General features: G+C 37.1%; 1 protein-coding gene across 6 annotated transcripts in view; it reads right to left on the bottom strand.

Annotated features, from left to right (window-relative positions):
* SYNJ1 (synaptojanin 1) overlaps positions 1-14,056 on the bottom strand; it is a 91,462-nt gene that overhangs the window by 45,759 nt on the left and 31,647 nt on the right. For all 6 annotated transcript variants that reach the window (XM_070367063.1, XM_070367071.1, XM_070367094.1 and 3 more), the window contains 6 exons: positions 13,288-13,371; positions 9,115-9,176; positions 6,720-6,816; positions 5,048-5,217; positions 4,235-4,316; positions 1,322-1,474 (listed from right to left, as the gene is read on the bottom strand). In XM_070367063.1, coding sequence (XP_070223164.1) covers positions 1,322-1,474; positions 4,235-4,316; positions 5,048-5,217; positions 6,720-6,816; positions 9,115-9,176; positions 13,288-13,371 — 648 coding nt within the window. The remainder of the gene's footprint in view (positions 1-1,321; positions 1,475-4,234; positions 4,317-5,047; positions 5,218-6,719; positions 6,817-9,114; positions 9,177-13,287; positions 13,372-14,056) is intronic.

Genomic DNA, 14,056 nt, shown 5'->3' with positions numbered 1-14,056 from the left:
TTTAAGAAGTAAATATTTGTAAATGTCAATACAAATTATTTCTGAGTTGAACAAAAGGAACTTTGCAGCTAAGGCCAATACTTCTGAACAGAGGCATGGCGTTTTATGAGACACAGAAGAGGAAGAAGTGGAAAACAGAAGACTTGAGATGATGAAATTCAGCTGCTATACTGAAGAGACTAAGTAAGAAACTATACAAGTAGTAAATGTCTCTGTTTCTATTCCTGGGGTAATTTGAGAAATTGTAGGGTTGTAGTACATTAATAAATTCAGCTGAATCCAGAAGCCATAAAAGGTCAATATTTAAGGATATAATGAAAAATATTTCAAGTATGTACCCAAAGTCCCTCAGTAAGGGACAAACACTAAAGCAGAAGCAGTCTGTAGATAATACCAACAAATTAAAGTAATGATGACATACAGATACATAATTACGTCTATACCTCACACTTGCAAAGGCACATTTTGATAGCCTCCTTGTCAAAAAGAATAAAAACTTCAGCCCTGATAGCACTGGGTTCATAGGTGGTGTTGCATAAACTACCCATTGATTTATCTGTCCATCCGGCACTTGTCACCCATCTATCCAACTGTATGTGCTGCGGCAAGCACTGGGGACACAAAGGCAAGTAAGGTAAGACCCTTTCTTGGCAAGAGTAACATTTGGGGAGGCGGGAACTTTTGTTTTAATTATGGTTGTGCTGCGCAGCCTGTGGGATCTTAGTTCCCCAACTAAGGATCGAATCCACGCCCCCTGCACTAGAAGCGTGGAATCTTAAACCACTGGGCCACCAAAGACGGCCCTAATTAAAAAAAAACAAACATATTTTGGGTAATTCCATAGCAGTCTGGTGGTTAAGACTCTGTACTTTCACTGCAGGGGCCTGGGTTTGATCCCTGATCCAAGGAACTAAGGTCCACATGCTGCCTTGTGTGACCAAAAAAAATAAATAAAAAAGGCAAAGCAAAGGCTTAAAAAAAAACTTATTTCTGATTAAAATAAACAGTATAAAAATTAAAACACATATGCAAGTGAAAAATCATTAAAAAAATCGGAAGTAATACGTATGTAAGCCTAGTAGATTATCACTAAACAACTAAATATGTCATACATATATAATATACCTCTCAAACCTAGGGAAATAACTATCCATTCAGTCATTAGTATCCACTAGAGAAGGAGGTAATAAACAGGACATAAAAACATGATGAAACAGAATTCTAAAATAGATACCTTAAAAAAAAACTACTAACTTAAAAGAGTTCATTTAAAGCTTTATTAAAGAAGAAAAAAAGAGGATCTTTTATAATCTAGATCTACCTTAGCCTTTCCTTCAAGGGCTCCAGTTCCTGCATAAATCTTACTGATTGAATCACCATTCACAGACCACATTGATCGAAAAACTTCTTGAAAGCGAGTCACCAACTGAGGCTTTTCAGCTAAACCAAGAGCTTCCAACTGTTTAGTCAGCATCTAAAATAGCAGAAAAGAAACTTTTATAAGTATATAAATACATCCATTACGATGTGACCTTTTAAGAACTACCAGAATCAAACCAAAAATTTATAGTTACAGGATGTTGTGGGTCTGGATTCTGAAAATTCAAGTTTACTAGGCTTTGTTATTCCCCCCCATGCCAATTTCTAAAGTAACTATCACATCAATGCAACCTACAGTATTCAATCCTTGTAGTAACAAGAACTTTTTCTGGTTAAATGATATTAAGCTTTTTAAAATGTCCCAAACCTTTAGGGAATTCCCTGGCAGTCCAGTGGTTAGGACTCCCTGCTTTCACTGCCGAGGGCCTGAGTTTAATTCCTGGTTGGGGATCTAAGATCTCACAAGCTGTGGGGCCAAAATAAGAAAAAAAAAAAAAGTTCCTATAAATCAGACTAGTTTATCTTGTTCACCTAAAAGAATAATTATGCAACAGCACCCACTGGAGCAGAGGAATATACGTACTTTATTTTAAAATATATAGAAATAACTAAGTTTCTTTAATTTTTGCATTTGGTTCTATATGTTTGGGTAGTTAAGGTCAGGAGATTATGAAAAAAGCAGAGCTGCTCTTGAATTGATATCAAAATTTTAAATAAGTCATATTTCTGAATAAAGTCATGACAGCTCTGAATGTACTGAATTCGTATCAGTAAAGTACATAAGGGAGAACTAGGGGGAACACAGTATTCGAAGAATGAGAGGATCTTGGGGCTACCACAGTTCCTTCATCACAGTATATGTGTTTAGAAGTCTTTACTCTGAATGACTCTTAGCCTTAAAGTCTGGCAAAGTCAAAGCAATGTATAATCCTTACCCAGTCTATTTCTCTTATTTGGAATCCAGTCATAGTCTATGCCCCTGTAGTTTTACTTAACTCCTTCCCACTTGTGTTTCCTTTTATCTTATCTATAAGATAAAGATATTATGGAGATTATCCATAATTACACAGGGATCAAAAACTAAAATAATATTAAAAACTCTATACTGGGTCTAATCCTATTGCCTAGACTTACACCAGGGCTGTTCTTTTGCTGGCATGTAGAATAAAGCAAACAAGCCTCCAGGTTCTCCTTTATCATAATCTCCTCTTTCTTCAAAGAACTGGGCAAAACTGGTTTTCACTACAAGCAGTTTGCTTTTACTTACACTTGCAGTATATTTTGTAACCAGTCAAGCTACTAGGGGAGTAAGTACTCTCACACCTAATATTAATAACAAACAGTGGGTAGTCCACTAAGACAGATTCTGAAAACTAACACTTGTTCTATGTTCAGTGAAGATGTTCAAGTGTTTCACAAGCTTACTCTAACTAAATGTCTTTAGCCACTTAAGAGAACTCAACATAAACCCAAGATATCTCATAAAACTCAATCCACAGTAATCAAATGCCTGCTTTCACTTTTCTTCTGTCATATTTTCTAAATTATAATGATAATCCTCAACAACAGATTTCAAAAAAGGCAAAGCAGTAAAATCTAGTTACATCAAAAATACATTTTTCTAGTAGGAAATTCTATACATGGTACTTTCCTTTTGAGACTGAATGAATCTCAGCTGCAGAGTACCTAATTAACCAATATTCTAGCCAAATTTAAGATCATTTGCTAGAGGAAATAAGAACCTTTTACTTTCTATTCCTGGTTTTACAGTATTGGAGAACTATGCTAAGTTCCTACAGAACTAAATGAAGACCCACCATAGTCTTATGACCCTGACAGCTGCATAAGGGGCAAGATTGGGAAATCTAAGCATTGCTACACAGTCTGTCACATAGTTGAGATTATGCCTAAATTAGACTGAGTTTGATAGGTAAGTACTAAAGACAAAATTTTAAACAAAGAGTGTGTTAGAGAAGTTGGCTCTCATTCAGTTTTATTCTAACAATGACATTTTTCAACTGATCCTGGTTTTTGTAGCAATTTTTTAAAAAATGCTATGTAAACTGTACTGGTTTAGATTGTTAAAAATATAATTCTATAGGGTTGTACATGTGAAAATAGATCCTCCTTAATTCCAAAAGGTCTTAAAAAGACAGTATTAAGGGTTTCCCTGGTGGCTCAGTGCTAGAGAATCCACCTGCCAACACAGGAAGCACGGGTTCAACCCCTGGTCTGGGAGGAGCCCACATGCTGCGGAGCAACTAAGCTGGTGGGCCACAACTATTGAGCCTGTGCTCTAGAGCCCGGGAGCTGCGACTGCTGATGCCCGAGCACGCTGGAACCCATGTTCCGCAACAAGAGGCCACTGCAATGAGAAGCCCAGCACCGCAACAGCAGAGTGGCCCCTGCTTGCCACAACTAGAAAAAGAGCCCACGCAGCAATGAAAACACAGCACAGCCAAAAATAGATAAATAAAATTATTTTTAAAAATTACAATACTGAGAATAAAATACATATATATATATATTATATATATTTTGCCTATCAAAAGACAGGCAGGCGAGACAATTACTAAAACACTATAAATAGCAGGCTTTTTTTTTTGGAGGCAAAGTTAATGAACAATAAAAGGAAACAGAAGCTATCTAAAGAAAGTATTTAGAACAGATAAAGGAAACATTTAAATGAAAAGGGACACTACTTGAAAAAAAAAAACTAGAAGAGAAGTCAAACTTTATTTGTGAAAATGAAGCTTAACTTCATTTTGTGAAAAATAATTAATGCCAAACATAAATATCACAAAAGCACTGAAAAAGGAATTTGATGTTAAGTTACATACACATATTTTTTTACCTCTAAACCAAGGAATGCCTGCACACTATTTGTTCTGTCAAGACAATCCAAGCAGTTTGTTCGAACTGTACCACTCTGGCACCTGAAACAAATTCAGTGAAACTAAATGGGCAATTTAAAACCAAAATAACAAAAGCTAAAACAAACTGAGAAAAATTAAGCTGATTAAAATGTAGCATCTACTTTCTCCCCACTTCAATTCTCTAGTATAATTCTCAAACACACAAAAAAGATGAAAGAATTTTACAGTGATCATCCATATACCCACCATCCAGATTCTATAAGCGCTAACATTTTGCCGTCCACTCTCTATTACTAGCTCTCCAGTCAACCACATCCACTTATTTTTAATGAGGCCAGTAGTCAGGAGCTAAACACACATTCAGATTTATAACCACGCAGTTCTATAGCAGAACAGACAATAACCCATGTCTTTTATTTGCATTAAATAATCTTTACTGAGGCCAAGAAATATTATGACATTAATTTTACGAGAGAAATGTAACAGCCTCCGAAAGAGCAGCATGAGATTTGGAGCTAGATGAATTCGAGCTCTAACACTTTCTACTTACGTGACATGGGGAAGATGACAGCTTTCAGCCCCCCACTTCCTCCAGTGTGACCCATCCCTACAGTTGTTATTAATAATTGTAAAGACTAAGTGCACTACCTGACCCACACATAGCACGTGCCCAGTAATGTAAGCTACTATTAGAAAGGAAGAACAACAAGCTTAAAATCAAGTATAATAAAGAAATTAAATAACTACAGAAAAGTTCCAATTTAAAAAAAGGAAAAACAGAGAAGTCAAACCTTTGAACTTCACTTCCATCAAAATGAAAAATTCCATAATCCAGAAACTTCTGGACTTGAGGTTTAAGAACACTATGTAATTTTTCTGCCTTTCCTCCTTTAACCATTTGATGATAGTCAAAATTCACCATCTGGATATCAGCAGCATGTTCAGAAGCTTTCAGATGACTCTGAAAATAAAAATAAAATATTCATTTAATTCTTCTTCGGTTTTTTTTTTTGGCTGCAAATCACAGATCCGGCAGGCAGGATCCCCTATCTCCCCTATCCTCAATCAGGGATCAAACCCACGCCCCTTGCAGTGAAACTGCAGATTCTTAACCACTCACTGGACCGCCAAGGAAAGTGAAAGTGTTAGTCACTCAGTTGTGTCTGACTCTTTGCGGCCCCATAGACTGTAGCCCGCCAGGCTCCCCTGTCTATGGAATTCTCCAGAAAAGAATACTGAAGTGGGTAGCCATTCCCTTCTCCAGGGGAACTTTCCGATCCAGGGATTGAACCAGGTCTCCTGCACTGCAGGTGAACTCTTTACCGTTTGAGCCACCATGAAAATATTCATTTAAATGTTAACCAAATATGATTGTATCAACACAATGTTATAAATGGAACTTTTATTTTAAATGAAAATCTAAGCAGGTCCTTGAAATCTTACTAATTTCACAAAGCTTTCTTTCATTGCCATTGGCAGTAAAATGAAAAATTACTTGCTAATATCTTACAGCATCCTTTTCCTAAAACCTCCTATACTATTGCAGATAGATTAGTTAGGTCTTACATAATTAATATCAGGGAACTTCACATTCTCATTTGGTTTAGAAAATGAAAAGTTATTTCCAACAACCAGCATTTCATTTTTTACCATAAAAATATAATGACTATATCTATTATAGAATCTCAAAACAAAGTAATTGACTTCTAAGGAAAAGCTCATCAAAATTTGAAGAATTCATTTTTATACCTTCATTCAATATATACAAATGTTTTAAAAGCTTATAATAAAAAGTCACTCTCTAAAGTATAACTTGTTTATTAATGATATTCAAACAAAATAGCCAAATAATTAATCCTGGACTTCATTAACGTGAGAAAATGTTTTCTAGCCATTTTGTTTAAGGTTATAACCTTATATAACACTATAATTTATATCAATTCATTATTGATCCAATAAATATTTATGAAAAGTATGTTTTCTTTAGAAGTCAGACATTTCTTTAGGTTCTTACTTATGTGAAATTCTCAAATTTTCTTTCATTGGTACAAGAAGTCCTGTGTGTATACAAATGCTTTATTCACAATTTCATAGATTTAAAACAGTGACTATGGTTTGTAGGAACTAGCCAAAGCAATGAAGAGATGAAGGGGTAAACTGCCTGGTATCTTTCTGCCAGTGACTGATGAACATTTTTTAGGAGGAGGGTATTCTTCTGCTTCTCCACTACATAAATAAGCAGATTAGAAAACAGGGTCAATGCCTTAAAAGCTTTCTATAATCCCAATTTCAGCAAGATTACCCTAAATTGTTGCCTAACTGCCTTCAAAGAACTAATGGTTCCAACAAGTATTCAATCTTCTTCCAGGAAGAACTTATTCCTGGAAGAATTTGACTATTATTTTCAAAATACTATCCTAGGTGTCCATGGGCCAGAACAGAAGGAAAAAAATGATCACTTACCTGGAAAGCCTTACTTAGCATATGTTCACCTTCCTTAGATCCAAGCAGATTTACTATTATTTGTTTACCATACAAATTCTTAAGTGTCCTAAAATGCCTGTTAAAGGCAGAAAGGCAGTAAGCGTATGTCAAGTGATAAGTCAAAAACTTTTTTCAATAAACAGGAACCCACTTTTAACCAGGACCTACATGGCAGTATTTTAAACTCATAGGATTGGCAAAACAATATACAAATCCATTTCACGTGGAATCAAAACTCTGAATTTGTGAAAAGTCAGTTAATGCAATTTTCTCTCTGACTTATCAACTTATCATCTATTTGCCATCACTTCATGGCAAATAGATGGGAAAACAATGGAAACAGTGACAGACTTTGACTGCAGCCATGAAATTAAAAGATGCTTACTCCTTGGAAGAAAAGTTATGACCAACCTAAACAGTATATTAAAAAGCAGAGACATTACTTTGCCAACAAAAGTCCATCTAGTCAAAGCTTTGGTTTTTCCATTAGTCTCTTGAGAGTCCCTTGGACTGCAAGGAGATCCAACCAATCCATCCTAAAGGAGATCAGTCCTGAATATTCATTGGAAGGACTGATGCTGAAGCTGAAACTCCTTGTACTTTGGCCACCTGATGCAAAGAACTGACTCACTGGAAAAGATCCTGATGTGGGGAATGATTGAAGGTAGGAGCAGAAGGGGACAACAGAAGATGAGATGGTTTGATGGCATTACCGACTCAATGGACATGAGTTTGAATAAGCTCCAGGAGTTAGTGATGAACAGGGAGGCCTGGCGTGCTGCAGTCCATGCAGTCGCAAAGAGTCGGACACGACTGAGCAACTGAACTGCACTGAGCTGATGCTAGGGCTTTCAGAGTCATCTGGCCCCCTCTCCACCCTGAGGCTAATGCTGGGTGGACATGGAAACCAGGAGCCATGCAGCTAGGTTGGCAAGGCAATGAGGGCAGAGGGCACTAGGCTGCACCTCACATGTGAGGACACTGCCTACTCCGTGTGGATTCAGAGCTCCTGAACAGCTCCAGCCTTAAGATAAATAGGCCCCACACAGGATCCTTTAGTCTCTCCAGCTTCTAATCAGTCCAGAGGCTAGAGAGCAATGTCATCCACAGGAAATATAACGTAAGTCACAGATATAATTTAAAATTTTCCAGAAGGCAACTTAAAAAGGTAAAAACCAAAAGGTCAAATTAATTTACATATATTTTATTTAATCCAATACAACTAAAGTATCATTTCTACATGTTCAGTTCAGTTCAGTCTCTCAGTCGTGTCCGACTCTTTGCGATCTCATGAATCACAGCACGCCAGGCCTCCCTGTCTATCACCAACTCCTGGAGTTCACTCAGACTCACGTCCATGGAGTCAGTGATGCCATCCAGCCATCTCATCCTCTGTCGTCCCCTTCTCCTCCTGCCCTCAATCCCTCCCAGCATCAGAGTCTTTTCCAATGAGTCAACTCTTCGCATGAGGGGGCCAAAGTACTGGAGTTTCAGCTTTAGCATCATTCCTTCCAAAGAAATCCCAGGGCTGATCTCCTTCAGAATGGCCTGGTTGGATCTCCTTGCAGTCCAAGGGACTCTCAAGAGTCTTCTCCAACACCACAGTCCAAAAGCATCAATTCTTCAGCACTCAGCCTTCTTCACAGTCCAACTTTCACATCCATACATGACCAGAGAAAAAACCATAGCCTTGACTAGACAGACTTTTGTTAGCAAAGTAATGTCTCTGCTTTTCAATATGCTATCTAGGTTGGTCATAACTTTCCTTCCAAGGAGTAAGCGTCTTTTAATTTCATGGCTGCAGTCACCATCTGCAGTGATTTTGGAGTCCAAAAAAAATAAAGTCTGACACTGTTTCCACTGTTTCCCCATCTATTTCCCATGAAGTGATGAGACTGGATGCCATGATCTTTGTTTTCTGAATGTTGAGCTTTAAGCCAACTTTTTCACTCTCCACTTTCACTTTCATCAAGAGGCTTTTTAGTTCATGTAATTGATATATAAAACAAATATTGGCATTTTGCATTTTTTTTGCACTAGGTCTGAAATCCAGTACCTATTATATACCTACAACATATCTCAATCTGGACTAGTCAATTTCAAATGCCCAAGAGCTAGCTTCACGTAGCTAATAGCCACTATATTGGATAACACACCCATCAGAGGTAGTTTTAAGGCCAAGACATCAAGACCTACCCACTTACTGCCACCACTCCTAGAATTCCTAAGAGTGTCACTGTCTTCCACTTTAATCAGAGTCAAGAAGAAATTTTACTTAAGAGCCCAAAAGGTGAAATGAAGCAGTAAATACAACTAATCTCACTGCTTAGCAACATCAAAACTCACAGCAATATATAAAAGTCATCAGTCTTACCTGTCAAAAGCAGGTGCATTGGCTTCAAATCCCCTTGACATACGGACACGATGAGATCCCACCTAAGATAAGAAAAATATGCTTAATCGTACCAAAAGCCAACATGCAGACAAAAGAAATAGCATTGTTTACTCTATGTAATAATTCATTTGCTAAGCACACAGTAGTAAGCTCAGTAATTGTCATTTGTGATATTCTCTTAAAAAAATAAGTTCTAGGGGTTTCTCCTTTTTATCTTTTAAAATACAACCTCATTAAAAAAAAAAAACTAGAAGTTAGAGCATTATGCAACACTGGTAAACTGGTAAACTGTAAAAACAGGAATTTTTATTTATGTAAGATATTTTTAAGAGTGCTTTCATATACATTACCTTGTCTTACGTTCTAAATATGTACCCTTTGTAAGTCAACAGATATTGTCATTCGTGCAACAAAAGAACAAACCCAGCCAAGTGAAGAAACCTGTCCTCTTACAGCAACATCATTCATTCCGAAAAATGATTCCCATGACAGTACAGGCCTCCTGACCAAAACATCTACTCTTTCAGACTGCCGACAAGTGCAATGGCTACATATTTTTTTTCTCTGTTATGCTAAATACCCTATTCACTCCACTCTCACCCAAAGATCCCATAGATTAAAAATAACCATTCCTGGAAAAAGACTTTCCAAGTCAATCTCTCAGGCACACAACTAAAACAGCAGCATATTTTGAAATTTGGGTTATAAGAATTAAACAAGATGGAAAATAACTACCTACTGTGTGTTGCTACAGTTTTTCTTTTCTCATATAGGAAAAGTGGGAGAGAGATGAGGCAGAATCAAGAGATACAAAAGATGCCAAGAAGAAATACAACAGTGAGACCAGATTATTTCCCTGAGTTTCACTTGTAAATATCTCCCTGAGACTGTGGGCCCAAGGTTCCCCAGAATTCATCCTGGCTCATCTGTGAATAACGTGACTTTAAAGGTGGCATGGAGGAGAAGTGCCAGATCAGTCATGCAATTGGACAAATAAAACCAGAAAATAAGCTCTAAATGTTCATCCATGTCCCAAACTGAATTAACAGTATTATCATTCATTCAGCATTCCCTCTCCTGCCGAGATGACTGAATGACTGTCCTGAGAAATCAGTGGACTCTCTTTAGAGCTTTTCCTTCTTAGTAAGAAACTGATTAGCCAAATGTCACATCTTTATTTCATTTTACTTCTAGTACACAATAGACTGTATAAAATCTTAAGCTTTGAAAGGTGTGTGCTCCAAGACACATTTGTGCGTTTTAGGCGGCAGAAACGTCAGACAAAGTTCATACTTTTTCTCTGGAGTCATCTCAGGTAGTTGCCCTCTAACTCTCTAAAAGTCCAATACTTTGCATTTTGTTTATTCATTAACATTCATCTTGCACTAGTACTCTTAACTGTCAAGAAGGTGAAAAAAAATACAAGCTTTCTCATATTTGTTTTTTGGTAATGGCTGTAGTTGTTCCCTATTACTTGCTCCCCAACACATATATAAAACTACCTACAATTCACAATTCTTACAGCAATACGTTGGTTAGACAACAGAAAGATGGGAGGAGACCAGTTAGAAATCTGAGAATCTTTCAGGCAAGAAAAAACTATGAAGACCTTAACCAAGATGACAAAAGTGGGAATGAAAAGAAAAGTCCAAGACCTCAGACAGCACTGGGATTAAGCATCACAGGGCTGCCTTGCTTGGCTCAGGGTTGGCCGCTGGAGCAGGCAGTCTGGATGCGCTGCAAAAGCAGCTGAGCAGGATCCACTACCGCCAAGCTCTCTAATCTGAGTGGTGGGGTACCTGGTTGAAATGCAGATTCCTTGGCCCTACTCCAACAAATTCTACTTCAGTTGATGGGAAGTTGAGGCCATGAATCTGCATTTTAAAATCACTCTCAAAGATTCCTTTAAAATATCTCAAGAACCTGAGAAGAATGTATCATGGAGGAAAAGAGAGAGAACAAGGGACAACTGCCAAGGAAGGACTCACTGTCCGTGACCACTGAAGTGAAACAGCTCACTAAGTGACTAACTTGAAGGAGCCCTGAAAATAAATTCCAGCCCTAAGAACACTCAGGACACCCAACAACCGCTTGAAGTCAAAAATGAACTTAGGGCCTTGGTATTTTTATTTCAAAAAGTCAGTATCTATTATTTTCATTCCTCTATTAACTGCTCTTTTAGAGTGGTGGGGAAAATGATAAAAGATACTCATGAAACTAATCCATCTCTGGTCAAAGAAAGGTTGGCTTTAAAAACTACTAAGCTAAATACCTCAGAACCACTGACCCAACCCTCAACCCAACCCAAGATGACAGGCCAGCTCAGTGATGATTTGGCAGAACTGTTGGACTGTCTTGAGGTCTCAAAAATTACTATCTCTATCAAGAAAGGCACAATTTTCAAATCTACAGTTGTCGGCCCATAATCAAATGACATTATCCAGTCAGATTATCTGTGTGGACAGGCCACAGAACAAAGAAGGACGTCGAAAGGAAGTCCCATCCAAGGAGGCTCCCTCCATGTAACTACTCAGGACCCAACATTACTGAATAATCAAACACTGTAATTCTGAACTTAAGAAAATAACACAGAAAGCAGTAAAACAGAGGGCCTATAAATAGACTAGAAGAATCTCTTACACTAGCCTGTCTCTAAACCAAAAGCGTTTACCTCCCATCAAAGCAGGGTTTTAGAAATTTCTTAGAGCAAATATTCCAAACACCCTTCTCTGGTCACAAAAATAGAAATGGGGTAGGGTTGGTATTCTTTCCTAAGGGAGACACAGGAAGAAATATATCTATATAAGTTACGCCAAAATGCCAAAGATGAAACCCACATGACTCAAACTGGTGTTGACAAGAACTCAAGAATTTTAGCAAAGCAGCACCAGTGTTAATCCTTGTTAATTCTTAGCCTGTCTTGAATAAACTCCCTTATTGAAAAGATTCAAGTGGTGTGCAATTTTTCTCCACAATAACCATCCTAGAGTGTAAGAGAGACCCAGCTGTGAACTAAATGAAAGTAAATGAAGGCAAAATTTTCTTTTTCCTGTATATTTTTTTCAATAGTATAGACTGAGGCACAGAATTTACTAGGCAGTATATATCAGAAGCCCAAAATGAATGTAACTTATACTTTAGGGACTAAACATGTTTGAATAAAAATAAAATGCAAAATCACACTAGTATGGGCAATCCAATATTATGAACTAACGTGAAAAAAACATCTTACATTTTAAAGATTAGACATTTACTAAACAAAAGGAAAGTTTGGAGGGGGAAAGATCAGAAAGCAAAACAGAGAACAATGTTCAAGATGACAAGTCCCAAGTCATTACAAACTGTAAAGTAAAATTTCATCAGCAGATATGTTCCTCTTTTTTTTTTGGCCACACTGCATGGCTTGCAGAATCTTAGTTCCCCTATCAGGGATCTAGCCTGGGCCCTCAGTAGTGAAAGTATGGAGTCCTAACCACTGACTGCCATGCCAGGAAATTCCTAGATATATTCTTAATAACAACAAACGTGCTCAGACATTCAGCTGTGTCCAACTCTTTGCAACCTCATGGACTGGGATTCTCCCCACAAGAATACTGGAGTGGGGTGCCATTTCAGCTAACCCTTACCTAGTTCTGGCGGTCAGAACTAGGTAAGGGTTGTAAGAAACTAAGAAGTAGGAACTACTAATATTACCATGTTACAGATAAGAAAATGGACACTAAGGGGTTAAATCACTTGCCTGAGATCACACAGCCTAGCAGTATAAAGATTCAAATTGAGAGGCTTAGTTTCAGAAGCTTTGTTTTAACTACTACATTTTTCTGCCTACAGACGCTAAATTGTTATATACGGAGATAGTAAATACAGAAACACTTTGAAAATCAACACGCCATGAAAACATTGAAATTTTAATATGAAATATGGGAGCTGCACTCCTATGGATATTTGAAAGAACACTGAAGGAAAGAATAACTAAGACAATTCCAGGATTTGTAAACAATTTCTGTATACTATTTATTTATAAATCCAGGTAACATTATTAGACTGAGTAACAAAATTATCCGAGGAACTAATAAGCTAACCTGAAAGTTTAAAAAAATATGAAAAGTTCTGAAGAGAAAAAGAAAGAAAACTAAATGTCAAAACACATACCTGCAATCCTGGCTGCTCCCAGAACAATGGGACAGATCCCCGGATTTGTATGAAGGAAGAAACAGAGTCATCTAAGTACACAACCTACAGAGAAAAATACTGGGTAAAATACTTCCACAAAGTTGTTACCTCTGCATCAGAAGACAAATCTACTAACAGTTATATCTCTTGACCAGTCTCTCATAAACAAATTATCCTAACAAAATAGTCAAAATAGGCCATAAATAAGCCGAATTTTTTTCAACTAGTGATAGTTCTACAAACATTAACCGATAGTGAAAATATAAGCATAAGCATTACAACTTTTAAAAAAGGAATTCCTTTTGAATTCATTTTGTTATTTTTCTTTAGCTTTTTCTAATTTTTAAAAACTAATCTGAAGACTTGAACTGGATTGAGGGCAAGGCCTGAATTTATAATTACATAGTTATAGCCAAAAATAATGCAACTTCTCCTTTCAGATGGTACACAACCTACCTTTAAGAGTTGAGTTTGACTTAATTTCATTAAAACCCACTTTTCTTAAGTTGTCTAGCTCTGTAACTGAAGATTTTCAATTCAATACTAAAACATAGGGCACTGATGATGTCATGCTGATTAGTAACAAATTGTTACTTACTCGAAGAGCCATACCTAAATAAGCTTGTTTTTGAGGATCCTTTCTTAAGGCTCACAAGTAGCCAAGAGCAACCATAAAATGGCATTACAGATGTCAAAATGAGTTCTGAATCAAATAAAAATCTGCTTTGCAATTGTTCTTTGTGATTAA

This window comes from Bos mutus, chromosome 1 (genome assembly GCF_027580195.1).
Source record: "Bos mutus isolate GX-2022 chromosome 1, NWIPB_WYAK_1.1, whole genome shotgun sequence".
Taxonomy (NCBI): Eukaryota; Metazoa; Chordata; class Mammalia; order Artiodactyla; family Bovidae; genus Bos; species Bos mutus.
The sequence above is the reverse complement of the archived record's forward strand: the minus strand, read 5'-3'. Positions and strand labels throughout refer to the sequence as shown.